This window comes from Hemibagrus wyckioides, linkage group LG05 (assembly GCF_019097595.1).
Source record: "Hemibagrus wyckioides isolate EC202008001 linkage group LG05, SWU_Hwy_1.0, whole genome shotgun sequence".
In the NCBI taxonomy this organism is placed as follows: domain Eukaryota; kingdom Metazoa; phylum Chordata; class Actinopteri; order Siluriformes; family Bagridae; genus Hemibagrus; species Hemibagrus wyckioides.
Genome location: NC_080714.1, coordinates 11121356 through 11138714, shown reverse-complemented (window position 1 = coordinate 11138714; position 17359 = coordinate 11121356). Strand labels below are relative to the sequence as shown.

Here is a 17359-nt window from a genome sequence, read left to right as displayed (position 1 = left end):
CACATGCTACATTTTCAATTCATCTTACTGCTACTGATCATCCTTCACCAGGAGACACATACACACACCAGACAATGCTAAAATACAGCTTTATTACTTATATGCAGCTTTGTTGGTCTTTTGGAGGTTTTCTCATGAAAGAAAGGGGAATCTTGTTTATTTGTAGGAATTTGCATACTGGCATGATGTGAATGCATTGGGAGTTGGGGGGGGGCAGAGAGACAGAGAGTTGGAGTATATTGTTGTGATCCTTAAAATAGGAGGAATATTGTAAAATATCCAAATACTGTGTGTGTATATATATTGTGGATATTTATTCTTTTTTATTTTTTTATTTTGACTTATTTTTGTTTTTGTAAATATTTCTTTTTATTCAGTTTGGGGGTTTATTTATATCATACAAATGCTGTAAATAAACAACATTGTGAACAGTTATCAGCTGTCAGAGGTACCAAGGCAAAAAACAAAGGACTTGTGTATTTTTATTGCCAGCAGGCAGGCCCAGCCAGGCTCTCCGTTCAAGCTGGAGTATGGCTGGTCAGTCCAAGGGCTGCTGGACCTGCTGAAGAAGAATTGGGAGGTACATACATTATCTACTGAGCGAGGCATCATCTAGTATGTGCTGCAGGATGTTCTGTACCAGAAACAGGCCCCTTAGAACTTTGAGAAAGCTCAGAACTTATGATATGACCAGTATGCTCAACACAAGAGTCACCAAAATGAGCAGTTCCTCAAAATATTTGCTGACTACACTGAGCTTTTCAGACCTGAGCCTGGGACAACCAATGTGTTGGAGCACTCCATTGACAGACCCTGCTCCTGTTTAGCAGGGGCCATACCACATACCAGAGACCTCACTGAGAAAGTAGATAATGCAGAACATGGGTGTAATCAAACCCTTAACAAGTGCCTGGAGTAGCCCGATTATTCTGGTCAACAAAAAAGACGGCTCGCTAAGACTCTTTATGGACTTCAGGAAACTTAATGCTACATACCAGTCTGATGTCTACCCATTGCCCTGAATTGACAAGTTAGTCAAAATTGGAAAGGCCAAGTACATCACCACACTATACTTCTGCCAGGGCTACTGTCAGGTTCCATTGGAGAAGTCTAGGGAAAGCACTGCATCCAGGAGACCTATGGGCCTGTTCCAATTTACCACTATGCCATTTGGGTTGCAAGGAGTGCCAGTGACCTTCCAATTGCTAATGTACTCTGAGACTGTGAGGACACCTGGGATGATCACCTTCAACATGAGTCTTGAGCAAGGTCAGTGAAGTAGGCCTGACACTGAATGTTTCTAAATGTCAGTGGGCAATGCAAAAGGCCCACTATTTAGGATTTCAACCTAGGAACAGTGAGATGAAACCGCAAGTTTGGTGGTACCAGCGAATCATAACACATTTCTCTGGCATAACTGTTCTCATATATGGAATACACTGTCAATGTTAAATTGCATTTTTTATACCATATTTACAGGATTTAGCAGATACCCATTTTCATGCAGTTCAATAGGTCAGGGAGTAGGGATACTATTGAGAACATTTGGAGTAAAACAGTCATTTTATGCTATATTGGCTTTAATTAAAGAATATGAAAAATAATGCTTATTACTAGATATTGTGGTAGATATTACTTCCTAATTAGATAGCATAAGGTACTTGTTTGCAGATCCTACACTTTGAACTTGCTATTGCTATACTATTTTGAAGCATCATCTTGGAAGACTTCACAAGACAGGCTAAGGCACCAGGATTTCTCCTGAATCTCCTGATAGCCAATCCAGACCTGGTTGCAGTTCATTCGGTGCTCATTGTTTTATGTGTAACTTTTGCTTTGGCTGCTTTCAAGCTGGTTTCTTTCTTACCTTTCCTTGCCTTTTTTTTCTTAATAAATAAATAAACATACATTTGTTTACATCTGGTTGGGCATATAGCAGTAGGATCAGTTGTCCCCATTAATTAATATCCAGTACCACAATATAATGTATGCTGTATATTTTTTTAATCTTTCTATCCAAACACCTCATGTTTATTGTTAAAACTGGTACTGAGCTCATTTATTTTTTACAAGGCTCTCAAACGTAAGCTGGTTAATGCCAGTTACTTCAAAGACATTGATGTTATTTATTTTTATTGTTATTTAGTTTTACAGCAGAGACCTAGCCTATTCCCTTAAGTAGCCGTTGTGTGCCTTACTATAAGCCAGGGAAGTGGCTTGAACTCATCAGCACAATCTAGTGTTCACAAAGTCTATTTAACCAGATATTCAGCCTACAAAATGTTGTGGAGCTCACCACAGGCAAAAGCACTAAATTCTACCAAATGTCCTTGTCCTTGTCCTGTCCTAATCCACAGTACTTCAAAACCATCACTCTGCTGCCATAAACACCTTAAGGTGCTAATATTCTGAAGAAAAGAAAAGCCCAGAAACATCTTGAAATATAAAGGTAGAGTTCTACCTCTGCCATTTTTGTCTTTTTACTTTCAGTAGAGAGCACATATGGGGGATGCATATTTTGGGTTCATTCTCAGAATTTAAGTAACTCGAACGCTATTACTTTAGCGCTTGTAAATCTGTTAACCTGTCCAATGACTCATTAACGCTGCTGGTGAACTAAGAATTTTCTAAAAAGTATCTGAAAAAGACCACCACATGACCACATATGAACCAGACATTGTTTCTACTTCTAACACTTAAGTATGCTGATGGACAAAAGCATTACACTGTACTCACTGTCTATGATGTGGGGCTCCAACCTTTTTTTTCCTCTGAAAGCTACTTTGACAAAATAAGGGAAAATATGGCAATCTTCTTGCCATAAAGCAAAACAGCTGAATAAGCTTTATGTGAACTTTTTTTTTAAAGTCAATATCGAACAGTTTATATTCACATAAGCAGCATGTTAACTGTTGAATTGATTAGTCAGTTTTGCTTTATCAGTTATTGTTGTCAGATTTCGTTCATATGGATTCTATTATTTGTCAGCAAATTGTTACATGGCACATACCCTGATGTCCTCAGCAAGACTAAAAAAAAAAAAAAGACTTTTTATAAAATTTTGAAAACAGAGACCTGACATTGTATTGGACTTTGTGATTAAATAATAACAATATTAAACAGCACTTTACTACGAACCACCACCTGCATGAAATGTCTACAGCTCACAAATCCTGCATCGTCGTGCAGCAGGGATAGATTCGTTCAACAGTCTTGATTTGGCTTTTGAATCCCCAGCAGCTTCCAAGTTGGACCTGCAATGTTTTCTTTATCCAAACTACCTCAATTTGTGCTTATAGACTTAAGTTTATATTATGCACAGATGTACAGTCTTGGCGCTAGCTGTGTATAAAATCAGTTGATGGACTGCTGTATTAAACTGTGATGTGCTTGCACGCAGGGAGGAGTACAATTTGTCGGGGGAAAGAGGCAGGATGTCAGTTTGATTGGGATGAAATTTAAACAAGTATATTAAGTTAATTTGACTTCGTACATATTCTATGAACCTTTAGAGGAGCTTCTCAGAAGTGGGTCAAGAGCTACCGGTAAATCGCAAGCTACTTGCTGGAGATCCCCTGGCCTATGAATAAGGAGTAGGAGCAGGGGTACAAAATAGAGAAAGGAGAAAAAAAAACCCACATTCATTTAATTTCAGCATTTCACATCATTTTAATTTGCATTTTATAGTTTTTTTTCCATTCCTGTTGCACTTCAAATCTAGAATATTCTGAAAACGTGCACAAAAAAGGTTTTAGGTTCTCCTTTACAAAATAAAAATTTTAACCAAGCAAACTGAGAAAAGAGGAAAACTAGTGTTACTTCTAGAATGATCCTTCTAGTTGATTAAATCACTCACACCATATAAACAATGAGTCAGTTTGGAATCCTTTGCAGGCTCCCCACCCCAATAGGTTAAAAAAAATATTCTCTCTGTTTAAAAGAAATATTAATCAACTCATCACATCAGTAATATTTATCAATTTATCAGAAATGTCTGACACACTCTTGCCCATCCCTCTATCAAAATGGCCTTCTGTTTGGGGGGAGGGGGAAATAGTAAACAGGAATGACAAGATATTTGACATTTGACCAGCAATCAACAAATACATTGCAGCCTTCAATCCACTGAAATACTTCACAAATTGGGTGACACAAGGTAAGTAACAAAGGGGGAAACAAAGGACAAAAGAACCAGGAAACACATAACGGAGCTTGTCTGCACCAAAAACATCCAAACCCCAGCAATTGACAGTTTCCTGGATATAAATTAAAATAAATAGACAAATTTGTATGGTACACTGAAAAAAGCTGTGAACTTATTAGTTTGCTATTAGTTCCCCCACATGTTTTGTAAGAAATCTCTTACAAAAAAACTTATCTTAAAAAAAGAAGAAAAAAAAATCTTGAGATTTTTCCCAGTACTTTTAAATCATATTGTGTACAACAGGATATGTTGAAAACCAAAGTGTTAAAAACTATACGCAAAAGGGATTTAAAAACATGTCCATGAAATAAATAAATAAAATACCTATGCATATTAACTTCCAGAAAATATATTTATAAAGCACAGCCTGCATGGGTGAGGACAAAAGCTGGGTTGAGAATACTTGGTTGCTTTTTTTTGTTTGTTTTTGCAGAAAGTGAGTGCACACACGTGCACACTTGTGTTTGTGTGTGTGTATAGGTAGCGGGGTGGGGGTAACTGGCTAATGGAGATATGGCGGCATATGTGAAGCTCAGTTTGTAGCCAGTCCTGTTGCCTCAGAAGAAAGTCTGTAAGACAAAACAGTCAAACAATTAGCTGGGGTACACATAAATAAAAGAGTAAACTCAACACACCAACATGCATGTTATCCTGAGCGGTGTGTAAACAACCTAAGAGGAGTATGCCATTTGCCCCATTTTCTGTACATGAGCAACAGAAGTTGAAAGTAACTGGAGAGAAAGAACTTTCCATCTCCACCTCCACTGTGACCACACTGCCAACTTTGGTCTCTTGGCTCCCAGCCACAGAAGGTTGTGGCATCTCTGAATGACCGGGCAAATGCTTTTCTGCTGCACCACTTTTTTGTGCATGTATTCAGCATGCTTACCATTTATTTCTGCAATTAGTTCGAACATGTTACTGAAACTTTGCCAATATGATTAAAACCTAAGAAATGAATTCAGCAGATGCTGTGTGCATGAACAGTTACCTAGCATTGATGAGGTATTCAGCCAAGCTGATGCTGGCTGGAGAGCCAGTGATGGTGACTTGGCGATCGTTGGAGCCTTCAACAGGATTGGCGATCTTGATCTGAGCTCCTGACATCTGGCGAATCTCATTTATCTTGGCACCTTGACGGCCAATGATGCAGCCAATCAACTGCAGAGAAAAATATTTAATCCATCAGGACCAGGACTTTAATGAAATGCTATTCAATATTCACCCCCCCCCCCCAAAACAACAAAACTTACGTCATTTGGAATGGTCAGTTCATGAGAGCCGGTCTGTGTGGTGGCATCCATGCCAGCTGTAAAGGGATAGAGATACATTGATATTTTTACATAAAGCACAACAAATTTCAGGTCAGTTGGGAAATATCTGCCCCAACAATGACCACACACCAAACTGTGCAGACCTGCCCAAAAACTTGTAGTAAATGTGTCTTTTAAGAATCATTCAAAACTGAGTTAGGCCTGAGTTACAGCTATCTGAGCAAACCAAGATCCACCCAAATAGGACTGATGTGTGTGACTTCCCTATTGTTAACAATCATTTTTGTAGCAAATAAGTAAAAGCCCCAGTGTGCTTGCCCAGAAACACAGATGATTCTAACATTTTTCTACCTCTGGCTGAGGTCTGTATTTTGGCTGAATATGGCAGTTTGATAGTTTTGCACTGTATCGTTTTATATTTTGTCATCCCTTTATCATCCCTGAATGTTCGTTTATTCAGCTAGTAATTGTTTCCTTCCCAAAGTCACAATTCAGCTTTTGTTTGTTGTGTGAAGTTAGGATGCAGTTGGGAAGGACTAGCATGTCCCGTAGTAGTGCTTTGAGGCACCATAAAACAAACCAGGGACTGTGAATTGGAGGTTGTGCCTTGGTACTGGGAGTTGGATGGTTTCATTTCTCACTGGCAGTCAGATATAAAGTTCATGGGACAAAGAAAGGCTACATTCATAAGCCTGAGCTTGTATAGGGTGCTCACTTGGCAGAGTGCAAAGCACTTAAATGCTGTCATTCTTTCATCTTCTGTAACTACTTTATTTTGGTGCGAGTCAAATGACTTATGTATTTTAGGAATATAACCAACCAAATGTTTTTTTTAAAGCATGAGCAAGCTCAAATAACTGTAGGACTGGGTGGAATCATCCAGAATGATCTTTAGGACGGAAGTGAGTTGTTAGAAAGGAAAATATATACCCTTGCTTTTAGAAAGTAAGAAAAACAGTACCAGTTCATGACGTGCAAGCTGCTAGGATGAGGAAAAAGATGCATTTAACAAACTGTTACTCCTGTTGGTTTCAACATGTTTGTGAATATTTTAGGAAATCAGAAAGAAAAAACTTAAATACTTAAATTTCTAGCAGTCTCTTAAAATTCATCATTAAAATTGCAAATTCCTGAAAGTTCTAACTGCTACAAAATTTATTGTCTACAATCAATTTGAAATTTTTGGCCATGATAGAAAATTGCATTGGATTATGATACTGTTACACTGGAAATGCAGGTTTATAATGAACTTATGAATGATCCATGCAAGTGAAGAGGCTGATGACAAATGAAGTGTTGTGGAATGGCTGAGACATGCCACATGTGCAGTGACATAGTGGTGTTGCTCTTGTGTGTATAACCCATCAGCTTTTTCCACTATTGGTTTGATAGGTTTGATTGGTGTTAGCCCATCAGTGACAGCAAGATATACTCACAAAGATGCTACATTTGACACATTCATACTTTTAAAAACCACTGTAACACGTTGGTCTCTGCAAATACTCACCAGTGAATCCCTGGCTACTCGGAGCCAAAGGAAACGGACTTTGCTGCATTGCCAATTGGTGAAGTTTAGTGAGCTATAAAGAGGGGAAAAAAGAAAAAAACTTTTGATTTCATGAGCAAAAAAAAAAGCATTTTCTACTGATCACACAAGGAAAAGAAATCTGTACTCTACAAAATATATTAAGCATGTGTCTTACATCAGGTTGGGGAATGGCATGCTGTCCCTGCACCGCATATGCCTAAAAGAATAATAGAATATGACTTTCAGGACAAATTCATTTAATTTGCAACAGTAATAAAAAAAAAAAAAAATAATAATAAAAAAAAAAAATAAAAAATAAAAAAAAAAGATGTGGCAGTTCCATAAATGCAGCACTAACCTGTCCTCCAGCAAAGATAACAGGCGAACCTGAGGGTTTGGGTCGATACGGGATGGTGACACCTTTGGGAGGAGACTAAACGTGTGTGTGTGTGAGAGAGAGAGAGAGAGACAGATTGTAACTGATGATAGTATTTTATTAACTGTTAAGAAAACAAAACATTGTTTCACAGTGCTTATGGGTCTTGTAAAGCCTGAGCAAATCAGTTTTGTACTGAACACATCCACTAATCCCATAGGGATTAGTATGCGGTCACTGGCTTTCTATTGTGCTGTATGCTCTTGCCATAATACTGTATAGTGGCATTAACAATAACAGTGGCTACCTGCAACACTCAAGTCACATTGTACACACCAACCTACCACATGACATGATTTGCTCCTTGCGGGCAACTAAACCGTCACTAACATATGCACATTATGAACATGCTAGTTCATATTCTATTTGTATGGGCAATCATTAGGGGGGAAAAAAAAAAAAAGGTGGTACACCACCCTTCAAATTACATGATTTGATTTAAGCGCTCTCAAACTAACTTTGTGGTCCTCAACTTCTATAAACAACCAACCAATCTCAGGTAAGAACATTTCTCAAACAAATAACCTCGTAACATTTCTCAAAGAAAATTAGACTAGAAGATACAGAAAAGGTTTATTTCAAGGTATGGTATTTGTATATAAAAGCTGGTCAGGACCACATAATTGCATCTGTGCTTTCTTTTTAGCCATGGTAGTATACTTTATATACACATTATATTTTTTGTGTTTCGTGAATATTTTCATATATTTATTCCATGTTATATGCAGGAAATGTATTGTGAACATGAAAATATTTACTTATACAGCACACGTTTAAACATCAGGGGTTTCATTTATTAACAGTGCATACGCAGAGCTTGGTGCATACACTGTGGTTGTGCATAGAAGATGACTTATCAAGTTATAATTGTGGGTGAGGATGAGTGTATATTTATAGCTACTATTGACAGCGCACATGCAGAAATCCTTACTCACAGAAGAGCATAATTGTGAGTACACTGATTATGAGGAGCTCCAATCATTACTGCCAATCATGTCTGCATATTTTACAGGAACTGCTAACAAAAATTCTCACAACAAGGTGCAGACGGGTGAAAAAGTGCTTTAGAAAATATGTTCGTACATCTAAAGAGTGACTAGGATGCACTGAATTTGGCACATACCATTTTGTGCAGAGAAACAGAAGAAAGCTATCTGCTGAGAGTGAGAAATGGCTCAATAGTGCAATTTTAGTTGTTCTCTGTGATCAAATCTGTCAGGCAGGCCAACAAAATCAGCAACAGCATGCAAATGTACACCCAAGTTCCTTCTACTCCATTTTTTTTTTTTTTTTAAGCATTTCCAACTGGCTATGAGCCAAATGTACATGTATTTTGTTTGTCCTTAATACACTACATTTCCAAAGACGGCAGTGGAAAGTACAACGTTGTTCACATATATACACCTATAAAATGAATAAATAGAGGTTTTAAGTATATAACCATAACCAGATCTGGGGCATTATTTAAAAGTGTATGGTCATTCACTAGAAGGTTAATTTAAAAAATGTGTAGGATTGTGTCCACTGAGTAGAGCATGATAAACTTTCTGGTGCATATGACCACTAGAACTTCTATGCACACTTTGATAAATGAGACCTCAGATCTTTAGAATGATCTATTAGTAGGGCAATGCATTTAGAGAACATGCCTAAAAACACCATGATGAGTTTTCTGTTAATGAATTGTCCCATCAAATACCCAGAAAAGATAGAAGTGGTTACCTCCAGCATGACAACACAGATCTGTTTGACACACTCGATGATGGAGAGCGGTGTCCCAGCAATGGTAATGGCTCTTTCAGTGGAGTTAGGCAGCATGTCTCCTGCCACCTGTACCTGAGCTCCCGTTGACTTGTCAAACAGAGAAAGTGACACGTTATCGTCTATCAAACAGCTTAGAAAAATGCTATTAAATAACTACTGATGGGTAAGGGGAAGGGCAGGAGGAGTGAAACAAGTTCACACTTACCTCTCTGATCTCTTTGATCTTGCAGCCACCTTTACCAATAAGAGAACCACACTGACTGGCTGGCACAACAATGCGCAGTGTGACAGGAGGCTTTGAGGTTGCTGTACTGTTGGACATGGAGCTGCTTATGTCCTGAGAATAAGCCAAGAGGGGAAAAAAGCTATAATAACTCTTTTCATACCATATTTTTCATTTTAATCTGTATTTCTAATCTTCCAAGTAGCAGAACAGCTGTGTTAAAATGCTAAATTTCTTAAAATATTTTTTCTTCCATTGTGTTATGCATTTATTTTCAGCTAGTTGCAAGGCAATCCAATGGAGCTGGCTTCATAATGGTAAGAGATGCTAAACATATTTTTGTTAGTGTTTGGTGATCCACTGGCAACTTCCTCAATATTATTTGCGTTTATCAGGAGATTTGACTATCTTGCAAATATGGCTTCATTCAATGGAGGCTACTTTTGCCATGCAATTGTAGTTTTGTTTTGTAACTACAAATATCTAAAAATTAGCTCAAGGATTGAGAGCATTAGGATTGGAAGCTCTTACGACGTAGTGGTGGCTAAGGTCTAGCTAAAATGTATAGTATTTATGAATGAAAAATAATGCCAGATGGTTATAAAACATTTAAACACAAGATACTTATCTTAAGATATTTAAACAGTAATTGATTTTAAACCACGCTGGCTTACTAGCCAAAACTTTTAGGTTTTGCTTATATTTACTAACTTCTAGCAAAAGAAAGCTTCCACGGCTCTTATTTTACTCTTTACTTTGTTAGTCATTGTTTCACCATCTATTTCTGAAACTGTAATAGTATGGGAACATGCACACACAAATTCTTCATTTGAGAGCAGTGAGATCAAGAAGGCTGACAGAGGAGCATATATGGGAATACTGTGTCAGAATATAGATCGAGATGCAGTAACAGGTATTGCTGATAATCAAGATGGTGTACCTCTTCGAGTTTATCAATGATCATGGAGAATGCTTTAAAAATGGCAGTGGTGGGCCCTGCCAGGGTGATGATGCGCTCTGGGCAGTTCCCTTCCGAGATGTTGATGCGAGCTCCACTCTGAAAAAGGAGGCAATGAGGTTTGAGAGTAAATTCCATCAAGTAAGTATTTAGGTCAGTAAATCAGTGGAAACATTCCTATGCAATCACTTAAAACTACTTTCAGTAATACAGAAAATTTATTTCTGAAACTTGAATTGATGAATTTTAAATGCCAGTGCTTTCAATGCAACTGAAATTCAAACAATATGAATGTCTTGTATTAACAATAGTGTTTACCTCTTCTCGCATCTTCTTCACTGATTCACCTTTCTATTAAAAAAAACAAAGACCATCCTTTAGTTAGTTACTTGTGTCAGCCATATAATTTTTATTTTTTTTATTTTTAAAAAGAGGAGGTGCAACTTAATGACTATCCCTGACTTTTTTTTTTCCCCCAAACTCTACTATACTGGTTATGATTCCTTCAAATACTTTAAACAACTGAACTGAGAAAATGTCAGTCATGTGGACATGAGACAAAAAAATTAGTAAAAGAATTATATAGAAATGTAGTGCTATGTTTTGTGTTATTGCTCATATATTATGCATTACTTAAATAGCCATCACTTGGCTGAGTTTTCATGATTGTGGCTGCTTGCAAGCAGTTCCATCTGCACAGCTAATGTTATTACACCCACACCTACTCTCTTTAAATCTGAAAATGTTGGAAATGCTTGTTTTCTTGGGTTTTTTTTTTTAGGTCATCAGTTCTGAATGATTAAATCATTTATCATGATAAAAATTGCACAAGCCTACTACACAGGCTAATTTTCACTGGCATGCAGCTTTATCATTCCTTTTGTCTTGAATATTCACACTGTGCACCAAAAAAGGTTTTACAGGGTTCATTTTCTTCAAAGTGTGGGGATGACCTGACCTTGCCAATAATGCTGCCAACCTCCTTGCCATGCATAAGCAGCCTGATGGTGAGAGTGACATTGAGTCCACCTTCAATCACGCTGGAGTCCATCCCTGTGCTTTGGAGATATACCTGGTTCCACTGTATGCTCTTTGGTCACCTCTGTTGAACCTACAAACACAAAATCATTAGAATTTTCAAGACTGGGAAACTTTCATTTGTAAGGGATTTTTCAGTGAGGTAAAAGAACACACACAGAGCTGCACAGTTCTCATTCATTTATACTTCGCATCAAAAAAAAGATGTGACTGAGGTAATTATATATTATATATATATATAAATAAACAAAAAGATAGAATGATAGTATGCTGCAATTTAACATTGCTTCTAAAAAAAATGGTTAAACACTGCTTTCTCTCTCTAGTTCATATACACTCATTATGGTAACACTCTTTCACACCAGTTAAAAGCAAAAAAAAATTCAGTTACTTTCTAGATCCATGTCTTTTGTTGCCCTTATGTAACACCCATGTATTTACACTGACTTTTTCCTGAAAGGCACATCCCAGATAGTCCCAAATACAACAAAAAAGTTCCATTTGAGACACTATTACCCTTCAGAAATTCATACATTAGACGGTAGACTACATAGTGTGTAGTCATTCAAGACACAGCTGTAGACTATACATGGTTTGGAGGCCTGTGTGTTTAAAGCTCACAAGCTAAAAGGTGTTGGTTGTGAACCCCATCATAGCCGACCTACTGATGGTCATGCAGCATGTGCAACTGTAAATGAAGAAGCCATTTTCTTGTTCTTTCTACGACCTACCATATATATTGGTCACACTCAAATCACATTGGACACAAATATAAATGAAGGCTATATTAAGCAAATTAGGTTTGAATTGGCTAAGGATATGACTTTGTTTCTGTACATTTCTCAGCATTTCATGGGAAATGATATTTGATTACTCTGCATTAAACAGGCTATAGACTACATTTCAGGATGCTGGGGAGGGGGGGTTAAAATCTTAAAGTAATTTCTCAGAGATATCAGCTCAGTCATGACTGTGCCAAAAGGTTATACAACTAGAGAAGAAAGGGCTGCAAATTCCCAGTTCAACTCAATACAAAGCTACAGGCATCATTATAGAGAAGCATTTTTCCATTCAACTGCCTTTCAGCTCAAAAATCAGCTTCACAGGCACAGTGTGTAAACTCACTAAACAGACCTGCACGGGCAGCTCGCTGACTGATCATAACAAAGAAGCCTTTCTCCATCAACAAAGTCTTGTGTGTTAGCTAGCGCATGAGCATTAGTAGCAATTCGTTGTCTGGCTTGCTACAACTGGCTGACCTTGAAAAAGAAAAAAAAAAATTAAATAATGGTTATACAGAGCAACTGCACCTGTGGTTCCCAAGTAGCTATGTAGAAACACAAAGCACAAAACAGCCAAGGTTATTTAAAATACTATTTGTGGTTTTAACAATGGCATAAAGTCAAGTGTATTGGGTAATTTTTTTCCCCCCTCCTGCTCAAACCCTATGGATATCTAGAAAATAAACTCCAGCAGAAAAGACATCCCTATTGCCAACAGGATCCAACAAAACATGTATACACCATTCTGAAAATGTACATGGAATGCCAACATTGCCAAGACGAAAGTCCTAGCAGTGTCATGTATAAGTTACATCATTATAGAAGGGGGAAAAAATAAATACCAGAAGTTTGCTTTGGCATAATTAATCATTAACAAAGTTTGAAATTCTGCAAAACTCAAGTCTGGGCTGTAAATACACCAAAGTAGTTATTAGCTGTAACTAATCTCATTAAATGGAATTGAAATTATATAAACTATGCATGCGCTCAGTGTTGAACAGCAGAAGAGATGATTAAACAAAAAGCTCTTTCACATTCAAGATTTGTTGTTAACACTGTTGTGTCCCTTAATGACTAATTTACAAACTTTATAATGATTGCTTCTGGCCATGTCACAAAAGGCAACAAGAGTAATTTTGAAGACCTCTCCAGCAACAAGATAGGAACCCAAAAGCAGACCATTGGGATGAGGTCAAGTGGTAGATTCACAGCATGAATGAAGCTGACAAGTCTGCAGCAACTGTGGTATGCAATCACATCAACATGGACCAAAAGACAATTTTTCCAAAGACATCAAAGAATCCAGGCCATTGAGGTGGGGAATTGCATGTACATAATTAAAAATGATTGGTCATAACACCACCTAAACACTTTCTGTAGTAATCTTTTACAGGGAGCCTGAAGCCTCTCTCAAAAAGGCACCATGGACAGGATGCCAATGGACTAAGAGGTTCTCAGAGAAAACCCAAAAAACACAGGGAGGACATGCAAACTCTGGGCAAAGGCAGGAATCCCCTTGGAGGAGAATGCATCAAATGTTGACAATGAAATGTAGAAATGCAGACTGATTATTAATAATTCCTTTATCAGTAACAACTTTATCTGGGAGGGAGTTGGCAGCTAACCCTGCTAATACTCTATGCAAGGTGGTAACTCTGGATCACTTTCGATGGGATTACGGTCTATTGCAGCGCACCATACTTTTTCTGATCGTCCAATCACATGGGAGTAGTGTGAACAGTGAGTATCTGGTTAACAATAAAATTATCGGGTAAACATGCTTCTAACAGATTATGTACATCATCTTATCAGTAAATATATATAATTTACATATACGCCTAAATTAGATGTACAGGTTGTTGTATGTGCATTTTGTGATTTTATTCACATCTGGTGCTTCCATGCAACATTTTAATGCACGAAAGACCGCATAAAAAAAAAAAAAAAAAAAAAACGCGGATAGAAACACTGCTAATGTAGAATTGCTCCAGGAAATAGCTAAACATTAGAACGTAACTTGGAAACCAGAAGGACAGGGATGTTTAGGCTCGGATGTGCCATCTAGTGGACGATGAATCCTCCAGATGTACACATCATGTGAACAATACCGGGCGCGCATGCGTGGCAAAGTGGCGTATATTCGTCTTGCTTAATATGCCTGTAACCCATCTTTTGCAATTACGGGATTCTCACATCTTTATCAGTAGACCAGGGCTGTAAAATGAGCCATCAATGCAGAATGGTCACCACCGATAACTTCGTGCATGTCTTTGTTTACTCTCTAGGCCAAGTGAGTTTCAGTTTTAAATACTACTATTTACTGCCCCATCGTTTTTGTCCCCATTCTCTGTTTCAGCAAGTAGCCACTTATGTGATGTAGGTATTACTATTTAGTAGTTGTGGAAAGAAGTCGACGAGGGTATGTTAAAATGATTATTGGAACAAAGAGTGAACAAATGTTTTCTATAGATCAGGTAAGAATTTCCTTTAAGGTGGAAAACAATGCACGTAAAGCATGCCTTTTTTTGTTTTGTTGGTGTCGAATGCTATATAAAGGACTAAGCGCGTGTAGCTAGCTAGCTAACTGGGGAGGGTGAGTCCTCACAAACGCACTTAGTTGCGATAAACTAGGTTCGGGTTTAGATAGAAACCCGATTGTCCTGTTACCCTAAGGGAAAAAACCCCAACAAAATAAACAGGCTAAAGAAATAGCTACTTAGTAGAGCGCTGTATACTCATGCAGAAAATGAAGCAACAGGAAAAGGCCAAAACGTGCAAAGTCCCTCATTAGCGCGGCCATCTCGCATGGCGCAAAATGGCAATAATACGTCATAACGTAAAGCCGTACGCAGGCAGCAATAATACCCCATCTCAAATACTGCTGTCTGCTAGCCATCTGTCGGGAATGAACTGTATATTATGTCACAATATTACAGTACTACTTCAGGTCATTCACACCGACCAATTTGGTTAAAGGCAACTTTTCTATCACGATAGTAATTTGAGTGCGCTCAGCGCATCAGCTAGCCAACCATTAGCTGTTTAGCTGTCACAAGCGCATCTTAGCTAACACACCGTTAGCAGTCTCAAACTACACTAGCCACATAAAAGCCAGCGGAACCGAGAAGCTAAAACCCTAAACCAAGCATTTACCAACAAACCTCGCGAAAATACGAAAACCTCGGGGAAAAACACACACAGTCGTGCATTACGAGTTTTAGCCTGCTAGCAAGGTTAGCTCGCATCCGCAGAGGCCTAGTGAGCATACGCACTCTGCCCGATGATCTTCGTTGCATTTGCCGTACTTCTACAAAAAAAACACACACACACACGACGATTTAGAAATAAATATATTAAACACAAATGTATGTTCTCATACCTGTTCCAACCCTGGCGATGAGTTCAGGGGAGGGGTAGGGTTTATAGGGTAAAAAGGGGAAAGGTTCGGGAGGGAATTTAGAGAGGATTCGGGGAAGAGGGAAGACACACAATTGCGTGATCAGACTCCACTCTCCTCGTACAAAGACAACGAAACGCGCTCCAATCAACTTTCACCCCTGACCACGTATTTCGTCACGCGTCCCGCCTCTTCCTCTTCTTTGTCCTTTTTCTTGTTCTACTACAGTGTTGGAGAGAAGAGCAGAGAGTTCGGGCATGTCGCCGCCAGCAGGGCGCCAGCAAAGTGATGACTCTCCATACTATTCAGGGTTTCAATTAAACGACTTAAGTAGTTTATGAAAAGTTGGTAGTCTATATTTTATAGTTTTGAAAAAACAAACAAAAATACTTAGAAACCTCTTAACTAAAACGGTATGGAACTAGTCTGTAACACTAGTCTGTAACACTAGTCTGTAATCTTGCTTCTCCAAGCCATTTAGCTCTTGTTTACTTAGATATGTTATATATATGGTTTTCATAGATTTGTTTCCAACGTTGCAAATAAAAAAAAAACCCATTAAATTCAGTAAATGGTTTTCCATAAAAACAGCAGTACGTTGAGAGATAATTAATTACATTCATCACACATTCCATTGTAGAGGAACACATTTAAAGAGCGAGCAATATCTATCTATCTATCTATCTATCTATCTATCTATCTATCTATCTATCTATCTATCTATCTATCTATCTAACTAATTAAATAAATAAACAAATAATTAATTGATTAATTAAATAATTGAATGAATAATTTGCTGTTTCCTTTATTATTATTATTTTTATTGTTTGTGCTGCTGCCCTGCAGTATCCTGGAAATGATGGTTTGACCCCCACAAAGCCCTGATCTCAATGTCATCAAGTCTGTCTGGGATTACATGAAGAGACAGAAGGATTTGAGGTAGCCTTCATCCACAGAAGATTTGTGGCTAGTTCTCCAAGACGTTTAGAACAACTGACTTCCTGCAAACACTGCGTGCAAGTGTACCTAAAAGAATTGATGCTGTTTTAGCAGACAAAGGTTTGTTACACCAAATATTGATGTGATTGACTGTGAAATGACACAGGGAAAAAGTATTGAACATGCTTCGTACCAAAACCTTTGCTGGTAATTACAGCCTCAAGATGCCTCCTGAATGGAGAAACTAGTTGCATGCAATGCTCAGGTGTGATTTTGGCCCATTCTTCCACACAAACTTCCACTTCAAATCTTGAAGGTTCCTTTGGCCTCTTCTACGAACTCTGATCTTTAGTTCTTTTTATAGATTTTCAATTGGGTTCAAGTTAGGTGATTGGCTGGGCCATTCTAGCAGCTATATTTTCTTTCTCTGAAACCAATTGAGAGTTTCCTTGGCTGTGTGTTTTGATCTCAGTGTCTTGCTGAAATGTCCACCCTCTTTTTAATTAATTTAATGATGCAGCCAATTCAGGAGGAGTGAGGTGTCTGTTTCTCAAGGAGGACACTCATAAGTATTTGTCTTCTTAAACAGATGTGCATTTGGCCTTCTACTGTGTCTTCTGTCCTGAATGGATCCAGTTGCAGCATGTCTCTGGAGAAATCCTTTGGAGAAATCCTAAAATTTCTTGGCTAAATCTCATGGAGAATAACATTTCTTTCTAGACATGTAGATGGACAAGTTTCTAAGGAAAGCTGTTTTTGTTTGGCCATTTTTAATTCTTATATACACTACCAGTCAAAAGTTTGGACACACCTTTT

The 17359-nt window shown here is 38.0% G+C and overlaps 1 protein-coding gene and 1 long non-coding RNA gene across 2 annotated transcripts; one reads left to right on the top strand and one right to left on the bottom strand.

The window, feature by feature from the left end:
• Positions 1-3644: 3644 nt before the first annotated feature.
• On the bottom strand, positions 3645-15768 carry pcbp2 (poly(rC) binding protein 2). The gene is made up of 12 exons (XM_058389304.1): positions 15587-15768; positions 11346-11498; positions 10706-10738; positions 10370-10486; positions 9412-9543; positions 9165-9293; positions 7365-7439; positions 7182-7223; positions 6986-7058; positions 5458-5513; positions 5196-5365; positions 3645-4773 (listed from the first exon to the last, which is right to left on the bottom strand). Exons 2-12 carry the CDS (start codon positions 11436-11438, stop codon positions 4737-4739), a joined length of 957 nt encoding a protein of 318 aa, XP_058245287.1. The 5' UTR covers positions 11439-11498; positions 15587-15768; the 3' UTR covers positions 3645-4736.
• LOC131352834 (uncharacterized) lies at positions 14322-17270 on the top strand. The gene is made up of 3 exons (XR_009204557.1): positions 14322-14681; positions 16451-16663; positions 17133-17270. It is a non-coding gene; the product is annotated as an uncharacterized LOC131352834 (long non-coding RNA).
• The last annotated feature ends 89 nt before the right edge of the window (positions 17271-17359 follow it).